The sequence below is a fragment of the Mya arenaria genome, chromosome 3 (genome assembly GCF_026914265.1).
Source record: "Mya arenaria isolate MELC-2E11 chromosome 3, ASM2691426v1".
Classification (NCBI taxonomy): Eukaryota; Metazoa; Mollusca; class Bivalvia; order Myida; family Myidae; genus Mya; species Mya arenaria.
Genome location: NC_069124.1, coordinates 89,484,738 through 89,503,042, shown reverse-complemented (window position 1 = coordinate 89,503,042; position 18,305 = coordinate 89,484,738). Strand labels below are relative to the sequence as shown.

General features: G+C 35.4%; 1 protein-coding gene across 3 annotated transcripts; it reads right to left on the bottom strand.

Moving 5' to 3' along the window:
* Nucleotides 1-529: 529 nt before the first annotated feature.
* Nucleotides 530-13,598, bottom strand: LOC128228434 (ubiquitin-associated protein 1-like). Of its 3 annotated transcripts, none has more exons than XM_052939744.1 (8): nt 13,483-13,598; nt 9,845-9,880; nt 9,309-9,385; nt 7,874-7,936; nt 6,299-7,624; nt 5,739-5,963; nt 4,816-4,917; nt 530-3,126 (listed from the first exon to the last, which is right to left on the bottom strand). In XM_052939744.1, the coding sequence occupies exons 2-8, from the start codon at nt 9,870-9,872 to the stop codon at nt 2,995-2,997; spliced, it is 1,953 nt and encodes a 650-aa protein (XP_052795704.1). In that variant the 5' UTR covers nt 9,873-9,880; nt 13,483-13,598; the 3' UTR covers nt 530-2,994. The 3 variants fall into 3 exon arrangements, with proteins under 3 accessions (XP_052795704.1, XP_052795705.1, XP_052795706.1); XM_052939745.1 differs by having other exon boundaries at nt 5,739-5,960; XM_052939746.1 differs by lacking the exon at nt 5,739-5,963.
* Nucleotides 13,599-18,305: the final 4,707 nt, after the last annotated feature.

Below are 18,305 nucleotides of genomic sequence, written 5' to 3'. Positions count from 1 at the left end.
TATTTTCAAGTTCTGCTCTTGACAAAAAATAAGTATGAAAATTAACAAAGGGCAATAACTAAATATATACTGCCCCCAGTCCCAGTTATGATTCCTGAGCACTGCACTTCTCCTCAATGATATCTATCTGTATATGAAGTTTGAAGTCAATACCTTCAGGACTTTTCAATTTATGCTTCAGAAAAAATAAGTTTGAAGACAATACCTCCAAGTCTTTGCTATGGACAAAATTTCCAGGACGCACACACACGCACCCACGCCCCTTCACCAGTGACACCTGCCATTACTATTTTTGCCCTTCCATGGGGAATAACAAACCAAACATCTTTAGAGCTCAAACATAATGTTATGTCCACATGTAACATATTTAATATGTTTATTAAATCAAAATCAATACAAATTCTTATATTTAACTTGTTTCATGAAAGTAATGGTATGTGCATTAATATCAAAGCTGAGTATTTTGTGAGGTCTCATAAATGCCCCTCATTGTGTGATTTATACAGGCCAAACTAGATAATGACAAGCATCTGGTTAAAACATTTTATTTATAATCCACTTTACATGTATGATTTGAATACAATATATCAATTGCACATTAAGACTTCACCTTTTGCAAAGAGAAATGACACATAAACAACACATTCCATCAATTATCAATAAATTCGCTAGATCTAGCAAAGTCAAAATGATCATGTATTTAGGGCCTGTTGATAAAGCATCTCAGTAAAAATGTCCTTATGTTTTACAACGTTTATTTAAATACCCTCCACTTTCCATCAGCAAGCAATTGCATAATTCCATGAAATGTTGTCCACAGGTTACCTTGTGGATAAAGTGATTCGTTGAAATTATTTAATTGGTTAGTTGTTATTATTGGAGTTCATAATTTAGATTGTATTTCTGCATATTTTGATACTTTTGTTGTGCAAACATTATTAGTTTTCTTCAAATTCAGCTTAGACTGAGCCAATCTACTACTAGGTTGAAACTTAAGCCTATGATGCTTCATGAATACAGCCCCAGACACACAAAGATTCTATATAGATATAAAAAGAATCAGTTCATGTAGTGAGGTTTGTATTTGATGTATTTACATCGTTTGGTATCAGGCCACTTGACACTTGAATCATTAAGTTTCACATTCACTACTTGGTTAAAATATGTAATAAAACATGACCAAAACAAAAACAACAGTCAAACATATGGCATTACATACTCTTGGAAATAAAACAATATATCACAACAAGGAAACAATCAAAGATCACACACGAAAATGAAAGACTAGGTTTAAAACAATAAATGTTTTATTTTCACTCACTAGTAAGCTGTTTTGTTATGTAAAGCATCATGGAATATATTTTCTAACAGCTTATATCACTATGACATGAAACTTCAACAAAATTTTGCCACTACTAAACCACTGTGGGTGATACATCCAAAAATTTGAAGCTTGGTAAAGCATCTCCTATTAACATAAGAAAAGAGCCAGTTTGCTTATCAGTCATGCTCAAACAGAACACTAAATGAAGACAACAGAAAGGTTATACTAAAGATTTTCATGACTTGACAAAAAAATACTGATGCTGGAAATAGTAAACAATCGTTCAAAATGTAATCACGAAAACAACGAAGAAAGCTCTGGACCACATTTCAATATTAGAGAAAAGATGATTCCAGAAAACAAATATTTCATAGGAACAGATTTAGATATTAATGGTAACCGTCACAACAAGAAAAGATATTAACATCCAGTAAGACTTAAGTGCAAACAGCCAGGAACAGTCAACAAAAACAACAAAATGTCAGTAAAACCAATGAAAAGTAACAAAAGCATAGGAATCTCACAAAATGTCATGAAATGCCTTAATTGTTACGAAAACAAAGGAGTTTCCTTCCATGCTTTTCATAACCATTTTTGGGTTCAAGTCTTTTGGTTACCAAGTAGTGTACAAACTAAAAGATATATACATGTATACCATAACTACACACAATAAACACTTACACAAACAATGATATCATTTTTAAGTAGCTTTCATGAAATTTTGTTTGCTTTTCTTGGCTTTTCGCAACATTTCCTTGCTTTTCATGAAATTTTTAAGTTCTGTCAAAAGTATAAACATTGTAACTTCAAATGCATATATACTAAACACAATAAAAACCTAAACAAACATTGATATTATCGTTGTTATTGGCTTTTTGTGATATTTGCCTGCTTTTAGTGACATTTTAATTGCTTTACATGGCTTTTGTGATGCCTGCCCTTCAAGACTTATAGAAATTATCCACACTTGTCTTACACAAAAATGTCTGTGTTACACAATAATGAAGAGTTAACTTTTTCATTGATAGAAAAGGGCAACGATTTTAATCAGTCAAGAAATAAATAAATTTCATAAATAATTAACATTATTATTATCTTTCACACAAATTAACATACAGCAGCTTCTATACTCATTCACTGAATTCAAATGGTGATTCTAGACCACAGGGCCAACCTCAACAAAAATGTTGAGCAGATCATGCAGATCACACAAATAATAAGATGATTATATAAAACATATCATGTTGTTCAATTTTTTTGACATAAGTCATTTTCATTTTTTTTTTAAATACATTTTCATAAATTAAGTTGAGAACAATGAAACTTGATAAAACTCATAAAACAATGTATTTCATAATGTGTGTTAAACATGCTTTTTAAAAAAAAATGCTAATAGATGAAATTTAATGAAACCACTCTGAGGAAGGAGATTGGCCTTTCTTGTCAGCCAGCATGGAGCAAATAACCTAACTTTGTCACATCTGTTGTGCTTTATACATGAAAACCAGTCTCAAGCCTCTCTCAAATAACATTAAATGCGAAAAAAATGGCATAATGTTTTAATTACCAAAACCATTATATCCAATTTATATTTTGATCATTGACAAATTTGTCCTATAATGAGAACATTGGCCCTTATTATATAATTAATTCCAAAGTGAGGCGATAGATCATGATGAAGCAGTGAGGATGTCAAGAGTTTTCTCGCGGTCGTTGTCTGTTTTGATGAGGGCCTCTTTGATCTTCTCCCCATTAAAACCAAGCTCTCGCAGCTGTGTGAACAGTTCCAGGTATGTACATGCCTGTAAAAAAGAGATCATTCATGAGCCATGATCCACAATCATCACTTAGGGAGAGAGAAACAGAGCACCATGTGGGTATGATATCCATCAGCCATGTGGGCCATTTCGAGTCAAAATTCTAAATGAATCTTGAATTTGGATCAACTGGAAAAAAGTGATGAAATGCATCTGACAGAAGAAACATGTTAAAAGTATACAATTACAAGGAGCCATAACCCTGTAACAAAACAACATCTCAAAACATTGGCATAAAAAGTATTGCAGTACACTTAAACTTGTTGTGATTTCCTATATAATTTCAGGAAATAATGGGCTTTGTTATAAACCTCAATATAAATTAAACAAGAGATGTTTTTCAAACATTATGCCCCCCCCACCCATCCAGGTTTGTTCAGATGATGATTGATATTTGCAGATAAAAATTTATCCTCTCAGCAACATAAATAAGTAAATATTACATAAATTTTAATGATAAATTTGAGTTATGACCTTGACCTTTGACTCTATGACATCAAAATCAGGGGACTGGTCACCCCAACCTAAATGTCCAGTTTGAGGGCCATGGGTGCAGGCATTGTTGACTTACCACTCACAACATTATCGCATTCAAGGTCACTGTGCCCTTGACCTTTGACCTGATGACTCCTAAAATCAAAAAGGGTCATTCACTGGGTATGCCCAGCCTTAATGTTAAGTGTGATGCTCATAGAGCCAGGCATTGTCGAGATATCACTCGGAGAAGCTTTGTTAACCTTTTCATGTTAAAAAGGTCACTGTGACCTTGAACTTTGACCCAATGATTCCTAAAATCAACAGGGGTCATCTACTGGTCAGGCCCAACCTCCAAGTCAAGTTTGAGGGCCATGGGTGCAGGCATTGTCGAGTTATCACTCTGAAAACGTTTTAGCATTCAAGGTCACTGTGACCTTGACCTTTGACTCAATGGCTCCTTAAAGAAATAGGGGCCATCTACTGGTCAGGCCAACCTCCATGTCACGTTTGATGACCATAGGTCCAGGAATTGTGGAGTTATCACTCAGACAAGCTTTGTTCTGCCAACGGACTGACCTACTGACCAACCAATCGATACGGATGCCCACATATGCAGCTATTTGACATAAAAGCAAGGACCATAATTTTCCCCATTCTCCATTAATGTGCATCAAATCTAGAGCGCTGGGAAACGGAATCCCTGGTGCACAACTTCAGACGACTCTTGGTGAAAAAGTTTAAGGGACACTGTGAGTTTTGAGAAACACAAGGTTTAACTATTTGAAAAAACAACCCAGGTGCACAACTTAATAGCCAATTTTTGCTATATCAAGGACCTAACACTTATGTTCCCCAAAAGTTTCATGACTCAAGGTAATATAGTTTTAGAGTTTTGAGCAACACAGTTTTGTAGTATTGAGCAACACAAGTCCAGAAATGCCATTTTTTTTCTTATTCGAGAACAGAGTTATGCACTCACAGCGGAAACCCAGATGTACGCACAGAAGCAAGCACTGAGGGACAAAGGCAAATCTTTATGCGCTCCCTATTTTTATGGGGGCATAAAAAGTGAGGTTTTGTTGCACTGCCAGTGTTTCCAGTATTCAAAAATTTACAACCTTGTTATAAATCTTTCTTGGAATATTGTCAATTAATTCATGAAGATAAATTTGTCTACTTTCCTTATTAGGTATTTACCTTGTTGATGCTGTTGTTAAAGATGAGGAGGGCAGTCTCAGCGAGGGAAATGTTAAAGCCCTTCTCCACCAACTGGTCCACAAAACACAGATATTCTACCACCTACAACAAACAGATAAGGTATGGGTACACAGTGTGAGCAATTTAAACTGAAAGGGAACTGCAAAGCAGACCTGTAAGGGAAAACTGTAGTAACAACTACAGGGGCAAAGAAAAGGGGAAAGCTGCAGGGGAACAACAGGGGAAAGATACAGGGGAAACTGCATGGATAAGTTGCAGAGGAAAACTGCAGGGGGAAGCTGCATTAGTAAGCTGCAGGGGATAACTGCCAGGGAAAGATGCAAGACAAAATAAGACAAAATTGAAGGGGAAAGCTAGGGGAAAATAACAGGAAAGCTGCTTGGGACTACTGAATGGGAAATCTGCAGGGGAAAACTACAAGGAAAGCTGCTTGGGACTACTGAATGGGAAATCTGCAGGGGAAAACTACAAGGAAAGACTAGCATTTAATAGTACAGTACACATTTACACCTTACAAAAGCCTAAAGTCATTCAGTTTTTTTATGAGACTCAATCCCTTACAGTGACATGAAATTAAGTAAATGGTGTCTTATTTTTAATCAACAAGACCACTACATGCAGATGCCAATGCTCAATTTTGCTTATGGTTGATTAGGTTGAGGCAGATTGATGGCTTGACTAGATAAGCATTAACACTATCAAAATATTATTATGACATGTGTGTAGATGCACGTGAGTTGTCTTACCAAGGGTGGGTAAGCTGTTGCTAATCTCATAGTTTAACAAAATTCTTCTTTCGTTCATGGCTTTCATCATTTTAGAAATTCAAACCACAGTGAAAATTAGGCACTTTGAGGACTAGGTAATTAACTGATTTAAGAGCTAAAAAGAACATGGTAAACCTCTTTTTCGTCAGCTCCCAGCTTATCAACGGCCCTAATGACCCTGTCCTTTGAAAAGCCCATAGTAGTTAGATTGTCCACAGAGGCCCTGGCCTCGGTGTCCAGCCTGGAATACTTGTCCTGGGTCTGGGTCTTCTCCAGGCCCGGTAGTCCCACATGCAGGGGCACTCCACCCTCTGATCCACTGCCAGCAGGGGGGAGGGGGCTAAATCGGTTCCAAGCCTGCTAGGAAAAGAGGAGCAAGGGCTTGTTACCATTTGTTAAAATCTTTCACATATGCCATGATTATTACTTTATTGCCATCAAAAAAAGACAACGGTTTTCGCCAAACCAAAAAATATAACAAATTTGTGAATTTTCTGTACGCGACAATTATTTTTTTTAGACCAAAAAAGCTGCCACAGAAAGGGAAGTATTAGAGTTTTTAAGTTGAGCATCCTTGGTCAGAGCACCACTACAAGTAAGAATAACAGTAGTGTCAAATCAAAATAGGTTGTTGAGATATAAACAGTTGCACTAAAGAACAGTGTATGATTGTTTCCTAATATTTGGTTGCTTACCTGTGCCGAGGATGGTCTGGGAGGGGGTGACTGTGATAGTGCGGGTCTCGGTGGCACGGTGGGGCGTGCTTTGCTCCCTCCCTGACTCGTTACCATTGGGGCACCCTCAGCCCCAAAGTGGTGATTCACAAAGTTCAACTCTGCCTCACTACTAGATGTGTTTACTGCATCAGTTGGACTTGAAGTGTTTGTAAATTGCACACTGAATGGATTGTTTGGTTGTAATGGTTGACTAATTGACACTGATGGCTCCTTGACATTATCATAGGTATTTTCTGAAAAATCATCGTTACTCATAGAGATTGGACTATGGCGACTGTACTTGAATGTTCTTGGAGGCTTTGGGACTGGTGGCTTTGGAGATATGGATTTAGTGTTTTCATACAGAGGTAAAGCTGAAGCTGCCCCACTACCGTTAGGTAGAGCTCTACCTTCAATGGAATCTGAAGGTTCACCTTCCAGGCAGGCATCAACCTTACTGCTGTACAAGTCTGTACAAGCCTTAAACTCCTCATAACCGTTACTCCCAATGGGAGGTAACACCCCCCGCCCCACAAGATCCCTTCTTGGAGGAACTGGAGGCAGTCTATTCACATCAAAAACATTCTTTACTTCACTTTGATCTTTATCCTCAACTTTGGTTCCATTAGTTATCTTTAAATCCATCATGCGGAGTTCAACATTTTCATACAAAGGAGGTTCAGTGTCACTTGTCTCAGTCTCATCATTTTGAGCTTCATTATCACCGATGTCTATAACTACATTATCTGTGTCCTTAATGTCTTTTCTGTTGTTTGTTTCTGTAGGTGAAACCTTGCTTGATTCACTTAGAACATTTGCTAATTCTTCCATGTCATTTATTGTTTCTCTCTCTAGTTGATCAAATGGATTATCTTCCTTTTCAAACCAGGTTATGTCAAAATCTGATTGGTCAGCTTTTGTGCTGTCTTGATTACTGTAACCTTTGATCTCAGTTGTGCTTGCACGACTGCCTGAATTAGACATACATGTTGGTGTTAAAATGCTACTTGATATATTCGCAATGAGAGGATTTGGAACCACAACACTGGCATAATTCTGTGTTTGTTGACTTGGTCTTGGTTTTGGAATAGGTTGTTGAGGAATGCCCATATTTTCGTACAGCACTTGTTCACATTCCTGGCTGCTGTTGGCGTATATTTGTTCTGTGTCGTCCGACTGTTGAGAAGACCGAGTACCATCTCTTTTCAGTTTCTGTCTTTTTATTGTTCTATCACGCTTGATTTGATCTTGTTTTTCTTTCTCTGCAGACCATTTCAGAACAGCTTCTTCTACTTCAAATGAGTACTGAAAATGTTACCAAGCATTTATAGATTTATTTGTTATTACATCAGGCAAACAGTAAAGAAAAGGTCCACATTGATGGCTGATTTACATCTTGAAGGTAATAAAAGCAGATGACAAATAAAAAAATAACAACTACATTTTCCTAAAATAAGAAACCTGTCATCAAAGGATAAATGCCAATTTTCAACATTATATGATTTTTTATAACACAATATTACCAGCACATAAACATGGCGTAATGTATCTCACCTCTTCATTCAATCCCTTGGGAATTGATGGAGTAAACAAGTTCAGGTCAGGAGGCACCACCACCTGAAGAATGAAAGGAATACCAGTAACAAGATACTCAATACCTCAAATATGCTCACATGTTAAAAACAAACATACATGTAATGATAAATCACTATGAAATAGTGATTGGATATTATGCAATAGTTGATGCTATCTAAAAACACAAGACCAACAGCTATGGCAAAAAATGCCCGTCCTATTTAAGGACCCCAAGCTGGGTGTATGCTAGTGCGAACTAGAGAGTGGACACTGTCATTGCAAATTTGAGGATCATTACTCTGGAGTGACTAAGACAATGTTGCTGGTTATCCAACATGACCTATATTCTGTCCATTAACAAAGTGTCTAAATTTGGTGTTGTCTGGACAAATCTTCTTAAGTTATTTATCAGACAAACTGATTTTAGCTAATTTCTATAATAAAAGGGCAATAACTCTTGAATCACTTGACTGATATGGCAGGTTATCAACTTGTTCAAGCCATAATGCCCATATGCATTCTGACTAAAGTTTGTGATGATAGGAGAAAGGCTTCTAAAGTAAATGATTGATTGGACAGACAGATTTAAACTTATTTCTATAATTGAAGGCTGATTACTCTTGAGTGACTACAGTGATGTGGCTGGTTATCCAACATGTCTGAGATATTATACCCAAACACATTCTGATCAAATTTGGTGATGATTGGACTTATGCCTCTAAAGTTGATCAGACGCCTGCACGATCAGACGCCATAGGTGCAATTATAATATATGTCCAACGAACAGACAGCAAAAGCTGTCATAGGACCGCTAGCTCAACAATATGCCACTTTGTTTTAGAAATTAAGGCATTAATGATGTTATTCCTGCTGTCAAAAAACAATGAAAAAAAGTCAAAGAAAGTCGACAAAATAAGGGCAATAATTTTAGGTTTTGTTTTTAGGTTAATATGGAGTTATTTCACCTAATTGTGTGATGGCTGTGGACAATTGAGTGAAGTCTGAAGTCCATTGAATGAAAAGCATTGGAGATCTGAGTTAGAACCACAGCTCTTTAACATTAAACAAACATTATAATTTTCATCAGGGGCCATAATTTGCATTTGGGTTTATATGGATTTTTTAACCTAATGGTGTGATGGTCTTGAACTAATGTGTGAAGTATGAAGTAAATAGAATATACCTTTAACTGGATAGGGATTGGATGCCGAGTATGGCCCTCCTTATTCTTCAAATGGTCAAAGGCGTAGTGTCTCAGGATCTAATTCTTATTCAGGAAAAGGCCCTATTTGTGTTGCCATGGCAATAACATTATTTGACTGATTAGAAAGTTAAAGAGAGGGCATAATCTCCCTTTAACTTTGATGGAATGAAACGGCATATTAACAGCAACTATGTAACGTTAAAAACTAACCTTATTAGGTGGCTTGAACTTTGATCCCAGCTTGAAAGGAATGTCATCCAAGCAGTTGGATGAGAAACTTCCCCCAGCTAAAAAAAACACAACATGTAAATACCATAATGCAATTTAAGGTCAATGCATAATAAAACTATCTTTTAAAACAGAAAGAGCTATGATTGCAAAAAAAGAAACATACTCAAACTACTTTCTTTTTCATAAAATCACATGATTAAAGGGGCAAACCTTCACAATTACTTAAACCAGAGTTATGTGTTTTGCTGTACATATGTATTTTGTCCCTGGCAACATGTGAACTTCGTTTCATTTGAATATCAATTCAATGGTTTTTGAGTTATTGGCATGGTCTATATTCCCCCTCTGTCGGCAAGTATGGTACTTTATTATTTATCATCATTATTAACACTATATGATTAATATATTACTCAATGAAGCAGAGCATAATAGTGTGTAGTGTTTACTGGAGGTATCTGAAAATGGTCTTTACCATTATGTGACTATCCATTGCATGTTAACAGTTGCTAACTTACCATAAATATTGCCCCCATCGTAGGCCATTGCAAGTGCTGAAACATAGGAATAATTTAAAATAGAAATAAAACATAATATTATTAAAAATACATACAGGTAAATAATCATCTGACCTTTTACCAACATACGAATCTAGTATGACAAGGCAGTCCAAAGGACGGCTATTTCTCCCAACTCAGATAAGTACATGTAGATCCAAAAATTTAACCATGCTAGAAATTCTTATCTTGCCCACGGGCAAAGATAAAACACCCGGATGGAACTTCTTTTTAATGGTCATCACATTGTAATTACCTCCCTTGTTGAAGACTGTCGTCTGTTGCATCATAGAAACCTTGTCTTGGTGCAATATTTAGAAAGCTTATTAATTATTTCTCGCTTCAAATGTCACCATAAAACGGTTTTCATGCATCTTTCAAGAAATAATGCTTCACTCTCCTCAGAACTATTTAAAGACCGATTTCACTATTAACATAATCTGAATCACTGTGCGCATATCCATGACAACCACGAATTATCACCTATCCATACGCATTTATTTTTAGTTTGCACAAAAGAGTTCCAGCAAAAACAATTCATTTTTACTTAATTTTGTTTAACTGAGGTGGGAGAAAAAGCATCTACCATAGCCCCTCGTGTAAGATAGGTTCATCCTTCGCGCAGGGTGTTTTGCGGAAACTCGGTAAATCCGTTTCCACAAAACACCCTACGCTCGGGTCGGGATAAACCCCTCTTACACTCTCGGCCATGGAAGATACTTATAATCCCCCGCCGTTGTTATTTAGTATATTTTGTTGTTGTCGCAACCTGACTGGTACGTTGAATATGACCAAAATTGTACACAACCATTGATCAAGAGTGGGAATATAGGAAATACAAGTTGTTTGATCAGTAAACTAAATATTCTTGGATACATGAACATATTATAAAAGGATATTTGTTAAAGTTATTCATATTGTGTGTAGTGTAGGTAAGATCAATGTCAAGGTTATTTTGGCTAAAAAAAGAAGGAAAATGAGTCCTTGATTTATAACATCGATGAAATAGCAAGCCTTAAGTATTTTCAATAAAGTAATACATATATATTGTGGTGACGTCATAACATTGCTTTACTGCTTTTGAAGAGAAAACACATGTTATAAATATATTAGGGATGGCAACGAGTAGTAAAATTAATACTCGAGTACTCGGACGATCGTTCGATCGAGTACTCGGGTACTTGTTACTCAGTATAAATTGAATATGTGTTTGCGAAGACAAGATTGTGTATAATGATAGTTTTTCGTACTGTGTAATTGTTGTTTACCTCATTAATATTCATAATTCTTGATTTAAAATATCAACCAATCAATTGTGATAATCATTGCAAAAATAGTTAAAATACGCTCATTAAGAAATCAATTCTTGTAACGGTCGATACTCTCTCGCTCGTTAGCGTCCATTGTTTGGTGAAAGGTTTTCTTATTGGTTTACAATAGAATTGTGTAGGTGAAAGTACCGCTATCAAAACTTCGCTAATTGAAATCAGTGCTAATTTGAAATAGGGGTCCTTTGTTGACAGATTGCAACTATTACAACAACTGTCAACAAATTGATTGTAAATTGTCCTCTTGGCAAGTAACCAGATCTGATATTTTGTCTGTAAATCTTGTATTTGGTGTTTTTTATAGATTTTTTTCCGAGTACTCGAGAAGTGATTTGGTACTCGAGTACTCAGACGTTCGATCGAGTACTCGAATACTCGTTGCCATCCCTAAAATATATGATCACATTTGTGTCCATTGTTTATTTTTAAGTATTAAACTTGTTGCACATATTAAATGATAATGCTTGATAGAGTGCGCTAAGTATCAATCTGTGCTACTTGTTTAACACTTTCATTTAACATTTATATCTAACCTCTATTTAGCATTGTCATAATATGGACCCGAAATTTCATGATGGATTACTTGCACAAATTGCAATTGGTTCAAGTTCTTGGATTAAATTACGTTATTGTTGCTAAAAGAACATGAAATGTCAATAAATCCAGTATGAATTGACATGTCTACATGTGTACTATGACCATTAAATGTCAGATGGGACCTTGACCTTTGAGGTATGGACCCGGGTCAAGGTCACTGCACATCATCTCAATGAGGACAACATTTGTACTAAGTAATATGGTAATCCATCAATGCCTTTAAGTAAGTTATAGTGCGGCCATGAGCATGTGTACTCTGACCTTTAAATGTCTCGTGTGACCTTGACCTTTGAGGTATGGACCCGGGTCAAGGTCACTGCACATCGTCTCAATGAAGACAATATTTGTACAATGTAATATGGTAATGCATCAATGCATAAGTAAGTTATAGCGCGGACATGAGCATGTGTACTCTGACCTTTAAATGTCTCGTGTGACCTTGACCTTTGAGGTATGGACCCGGGTCAAGGTCACTGCACATCGTCTCAATGAGGACAACATTTGTACCAAGTCATATGGTAATCCATCAATGCATATTAAGTTATAGCGCAGACACGAGCATGTGTACTCTGACCTTTAAATGTCTCGTGTGACCTTGACCTTTGAGGTATGGACCCGGGTCACGGTCACTGCACATCTTCTCAATAAGGACAACATTTGTACCTAGTAATATGGTAATGCATTAATGCATAAGTAAGTTATAGCACTGACACGAGCATGTGAAGTCTGACCTTTAAATGTCTCGTGTGACCTTGACCTTTGAGGTATGGACCGGGGTCAAGGTCACTGCACATCTTCTCAATGAGGACAACATTTGTACCAAGTAATATGGTAATCAATGCATAAGTAAGTTATAGCTTGGACACGAAATGTTACAGCCAGACGGACGTGCACCAGTACATGGAAGGAACCATGAAGAAATCACAGTTCCTCCAAGCAGTTGGAAGGATTTATGGTATAAGAATGTGATGGACATTTTGCCAAACTTTTGTGATCACCTATAAGTCATTATATTAATTTAAGTGTTATGTTTTCATTATTGCTGATTTCATTGCAAGTATAAGTATTTTTTAGTAGATCATAAATAAATCTTAAAATATATCCTACTTTTCATTTTACCTCAGTCTCTCAAAGAGGAAAAAATGAGATCTCTTCTCATGGCCTTAAAAATTATATCAAGAATCAAAGTCACATAAGATCAATGGTGACCTTATGACATATCGCCGTAAATTTGGCTATTTCTAATTAAAATAATAATAATCATAAATAATAATCATAATACAAAAGTAGACCGAAATGGACCAGACCAATATGTTACCTGGGCATAATTGAAACAAATTCTGGTTTTCATGTCCGTGGCATCACTACAGTACAGCTAGTATCTTAAAAACCTTCAAACCAAATATCACTACTGTATCAAAGTTTAAACAACTTGTTGTAAATGTTTAAATACTTTTAAGTTCAATGTTAGATTTATATCACCAATCATTTTCTATATTTGTGTTATTGTCCTAGTTTAACAAATCTTCGGATTTTACTGGATTTTTTTATTAACATATTTTTATTTTTATTATTTTGATGTAACAAAAACAATTTATATACACCTAAAATAGTTACACCTACATAGAAAGAAATCTAAATTTAATTAAGCCATTAACAAACAAGCATACATACCTTCAGAATAACAGTGTATGGTGTATTGTAGATTGCGAAAATTACAAAATAAACAGATTAGTCAGCAGTGCCCTGACAATTGATAATTTCGGCCATCTTTGACATTTATAGTGACATTTCATCGTTATCGGCAGGGGTTACATACTACTGAGTTATGCGCCAAAACTTACCCCGGTGGGGATAACGGTTTTCAAAAACTCTGGAAGCAGAAGGTTTTCGAAATCATTTGCGACAAAGGTGTCCCTGACATTGAAAAATCAGTTTGTAAAAGTAATTCTGGATTTTAAGTTGTGAGTTTATGTCGGTCTCATTCGAACCTGTGCCTGACGACCAAAAAAAAAAACATACTGGCCCAATAGGTACGAGATATGTTATGGCTGAACGACGACGGTCGCTCACGTTTGCAAACTGTTTTATTTCATATACCTGTTTCATCAAACCGCATACACTGAACTCAAGGCTGTTTTCCCTACGTAAAAGGCACGTCTAAACATGCATATACATATATAAATATTTGAAAGTAGCTTTTGCTGTACTTACTTCAACCATTAATAATGCAACCTAATGTTATGTTATACCCACACTGCCTTTGTAAGCATACTTAAAATGATAATATTGAATTTCTATCGTCTGTAACGATAGTGCCTATTCAAACACTTGAACATTATATAATAGGTCAAGACATATTACATTGTGTGGGAACGGACACCGGATATAGCTCAATAACCGTTTGATTTTGACACATGGACAGTTTTCTATCATTTTTTTTTATTTTATGGTGATATATTTAACAAAATCGAAGAGTTTTGAATTACTTGATACTGTGCAATATACGACTATGTTGGAAATGTGTCTCCTCTTTTGGATAATAGCCAAATTCTCGCCGAAATTTGCATGATCGCCCACAAATGTTCATTTATGTGGTACGATTTCAAATCAACAAATTGAAAATAAAAATAAAAACTAAATCGAACGATTTCATTGTAATTACATAATCTAGTAGTGTGTAACACATCAATATGATATATTTTGTTGTTACGAAGATATTCATACCTTTTGATGCCCTGACAGTGTACTGGGGATAGATGAAGCAAATAAATAACTGCACAGGGGATAGCTATTAAGTCGGTGCGGGGTGATACAGGAATCCAGTGGATTTCACGTGAAATCCACTCAAAACGTGAAATCCACTCAGAACTCAGTTATTTTAATTAATAATTATTATTTTTTTCTATACATATTGGAAAGTGCCTCATGAAGGGTTTATATTTCAAATTTTATTGAAATTGGTCAAAAAATAAAGAAGTTAGAGCAATTTTTCATTTTTTTCTATTAAGTGGACTGAGGATTGTAACGAAGTATTTATAATAACGAGACTGTGATAATGATAACGGCTATTTACCTATACGCGAGCTCGAGGGAAATTGTTCGATGTTGTCCATATCGAGGGATGGGAGCAAAAACTTGTTGTTGTTTTTTGTATCTGTATGCACTTAAAACTGTTTCATTCATACATATTAGTTAATCATGATGTGTTTTTCACAAGCATCAATATCTTAATATTTGAAATACGCCAGTAATCTGATTTATTGAGTAACACAACACATATGGCCGTAGAATTTATGTGGTGTTTGCTATTCATATATATATAGTATTGCTTTGTAGATCAAGTAGGTACGTTTTTGCACACAGAAAGTCACCAGTAGGGAATGAGATATTGTGATCAAATTTGGAACACGTAAAGCTTTTTTCAAAGCTTGGGTCGATATTGGTATTACTTAGAACAGAATAATGGTCTCTGCTCGTTCACTTCACTGAGAAAGAATGTATTGTGACCAACCCTGATATTTACGCAGCTTGCATATATACGTTCATTTAGGAGGGCATGGATCAAACTCATTGTTAACTAAAGTTTGCTCAATAATTTCTTATCAAATTGTACTCTCACTTTTTGAAGATTATTTGAAAGTTCGAAATAGATATTTACATGTATATTGTATATTAACAGTGTTACTATAATTTTTGGTCCCATTTTACATGATATCACCAGGACACACATTTCTCAACTTTGAAACTATCCCCAGTACATAATACGGCTATCCCCAGTACAGTACTGTGAACATTTCTAAGGGCATGTCTTTAACAGTTTAAAAGTTACATTGCCATTTCTTACAATAAAAATAGTTTAGCTTATGCTTGTGAAATCCTTTGATTCAGATTTTTTATTTATTCGATATATTTCCTAAAAATAACAATACTTGTCGAAACTCTTTAAGTTTTGAGTTGATTATATCAGGTATTTATCATTTTCCGTTATTATTATTATTATTATTATTATTATTATTATTATTATTATTATTATTATTATTAAAAAGTCTTTAAAATAGTCCATCACGGCGGCGCTAATAACAGAAATGTATCCTACATGTATTTTCAACAGTCAAGGACATATATATATAATTAATGTTTAAGGGAGGAGAAGTAGTGACCTTATACCGGTCTCAGATTTCTCCGAAGCGTAATTAAGATTCGAATCAAACTCATTTTATTCAGTACAGTGTTTAGGTTATCAAATGTGTTGACTTAGCGTAATCATAAATAAGTTTGTCGACGGCGGCCTCATTACATTTTCGTATATATTGAAGCCTATTAACGAGGCTTATCCCGAAGATTGCCGGAGATGGCCTAGATTTTACGATTGGAGGACATTCTAGTTTAAACATATTTCGTGTACAACGATTGTGAAACAACAGTATATTAATCACTCTCGTTGGCACGATTTCACACAAGAGTGTGGTCTTGTGTTGTGTGGGAAACCGGAGAACAGACAGACAGACAGACAGACAATTTATTTTGACTTGTACAATGTACATCGTCAACAACACATACATTTGTAATGATATAACATATAATGTCAACGTGTATGTAAAGTAACAGATAATGCAAACAAATGAGCATATTTGTATATATATGCACATTTGTTTGCATTATCTGTTACACACATATATATATATATATATATATATATATATATATATATATATATATATATATATATATATATATATATATATATATATATATATATATTAGTTTATTTAATTTAATTTAATATATATATCAGAGGATCAACATTAAATAGAATTATGTTCTAACATTAATCAAAGCGGATCTTTCTTTGAGAGCATTTTTAACAAACAGACATAATTTAATCAGTTCAGCTCTATTGTTAGATTTCAACAGCTGCATATATTTAAATGCAGAAGGTCTTATAAAGTAACACTTATTGATATATTTTATTCTTAAATTGCTAAAGGATTTACAAACACAAATAAAATGATATTCATCTTCGATGTCATTAGAGTTACAACACAAACAATATCTTTGGTTGCGTACAACTTTATTTCTATTGTATCTACCAGTTTGAATATGGAGTGGGTGCACTGACAGCCGTAGTCTACACAAGAAAAAAACGTAAACTCTTTGGTAAAATATCTAAATAAGGTTCATATTCCAGACAGGTTTTAAAATGTCTATACACATCTAACACCGTGCTATTTTCTATAGTACTATACCAATCTTGTTTAAAAGTATCGTGAATTCTACATTTGAAATTTTCTATGAATGATTTAACATCAATATTGTAAATATCATCAAACACATAACTAAAACCATAATCATTTAATATCTTTTTAACATTATACACCCAATTACGGCAACCTTTATCACTATCACTCTTAGCCTGTTTGTATACAGATTTTATGATAATATTATCACTGTTAGCAACCATAAACCAATAAGACAATATAAGCACATACCTATGAATATATAATGGATATCTACCCAACTCTCCGTAAACAGTGGCAATGTAAGTGTTTGTTTTAACGTTCAATAATCTTTTACAAAATTTCAAATGAATTCTTACTAATTCCTTTGATTTAGTATAACCCCAAACCGAATAATTTAAAATAGAACCAACAAATGCGTCAAATAACTGACACATAATTTTGGGTTTTAAGTCATAATCTTGACATTTACAAAATAATACGTTCATTGCCTTAAGTGCTTTGCCATTTAAATGTTCTTGGTTCAGGTGAAAATTTCCAGTATAATTAAAAACAACACCCAAATAATTAAAATCATCAACAACTTGTATATCATGGCCATTGTAAGTCCATTTTTCATTGGGAACCCGGAGGAAACCTACTTGTCCGGCTTGGTGACCACAAACCAAACTCAAATGCGCCCAAGCCGGGAATCGAACCCGGGTCGCCTAGGTGAGAAGCGAGTGCGCTAACCACTGCGCTAACTGGACATGCTCAGAGCCAAGAAGAGAATTATGCAACCAAACATCCATTTTGACAAGAGAATAATGCCGTTTTAAACAGGAATTTTAGCTCTTAAGAGAAGTGAAATCCACTGGTGCAACCTGTGTCACACTAACTAGCGCATGCGGTCAACCTGTGTCATACTAACTAGCGCAAGCGGTCAACCTGTGTCACACTAACTAGCGCATGCGGTCAACCTGTTCACACTAACTAGCGCATTCGGTCAACCTGTGTCACACTAACTAGCCCATGCGGTCAACCTGTGTCACACTAACTAGCCTATGCGGTCAATCTGTGTCACACTAACTAGCGCATGCGGTCAACCTGTTCACACTAACTAGCGCATTCGGTCAACCTGTGTCACACTAACTAGCCTATGCGGTCAACCTGTGTCACACTAACTAGCCTATGCGGTCAACCTGTGTCACACTAACTAGCGCATGCGGTCAACCTGTGTCACACTAACTAGCGCATTCGGTCAACCTGTGTCACACT

Coding starts and splice junctions, on each gene's coding strand:
- LOC128228434 (XM_052939744.1), bottom strand. CDS start 9,872: ATGGCCTACGATGGGGGCAATATTTATG. Junction 4,918..5,738: donor TGGGAGCTGACGAAAAAGAG/GTTTACCATGTT, acceptor TGTTTGTTGTAG/GTGGTAGAATATCTGTGTTT. Junction 3,127..4,815: donor TTAACAACAGCATCAACAAG/GTAAATACCTAA, acceptor TCTTTTTTACAG/GCATGTACATACCTGGAACT.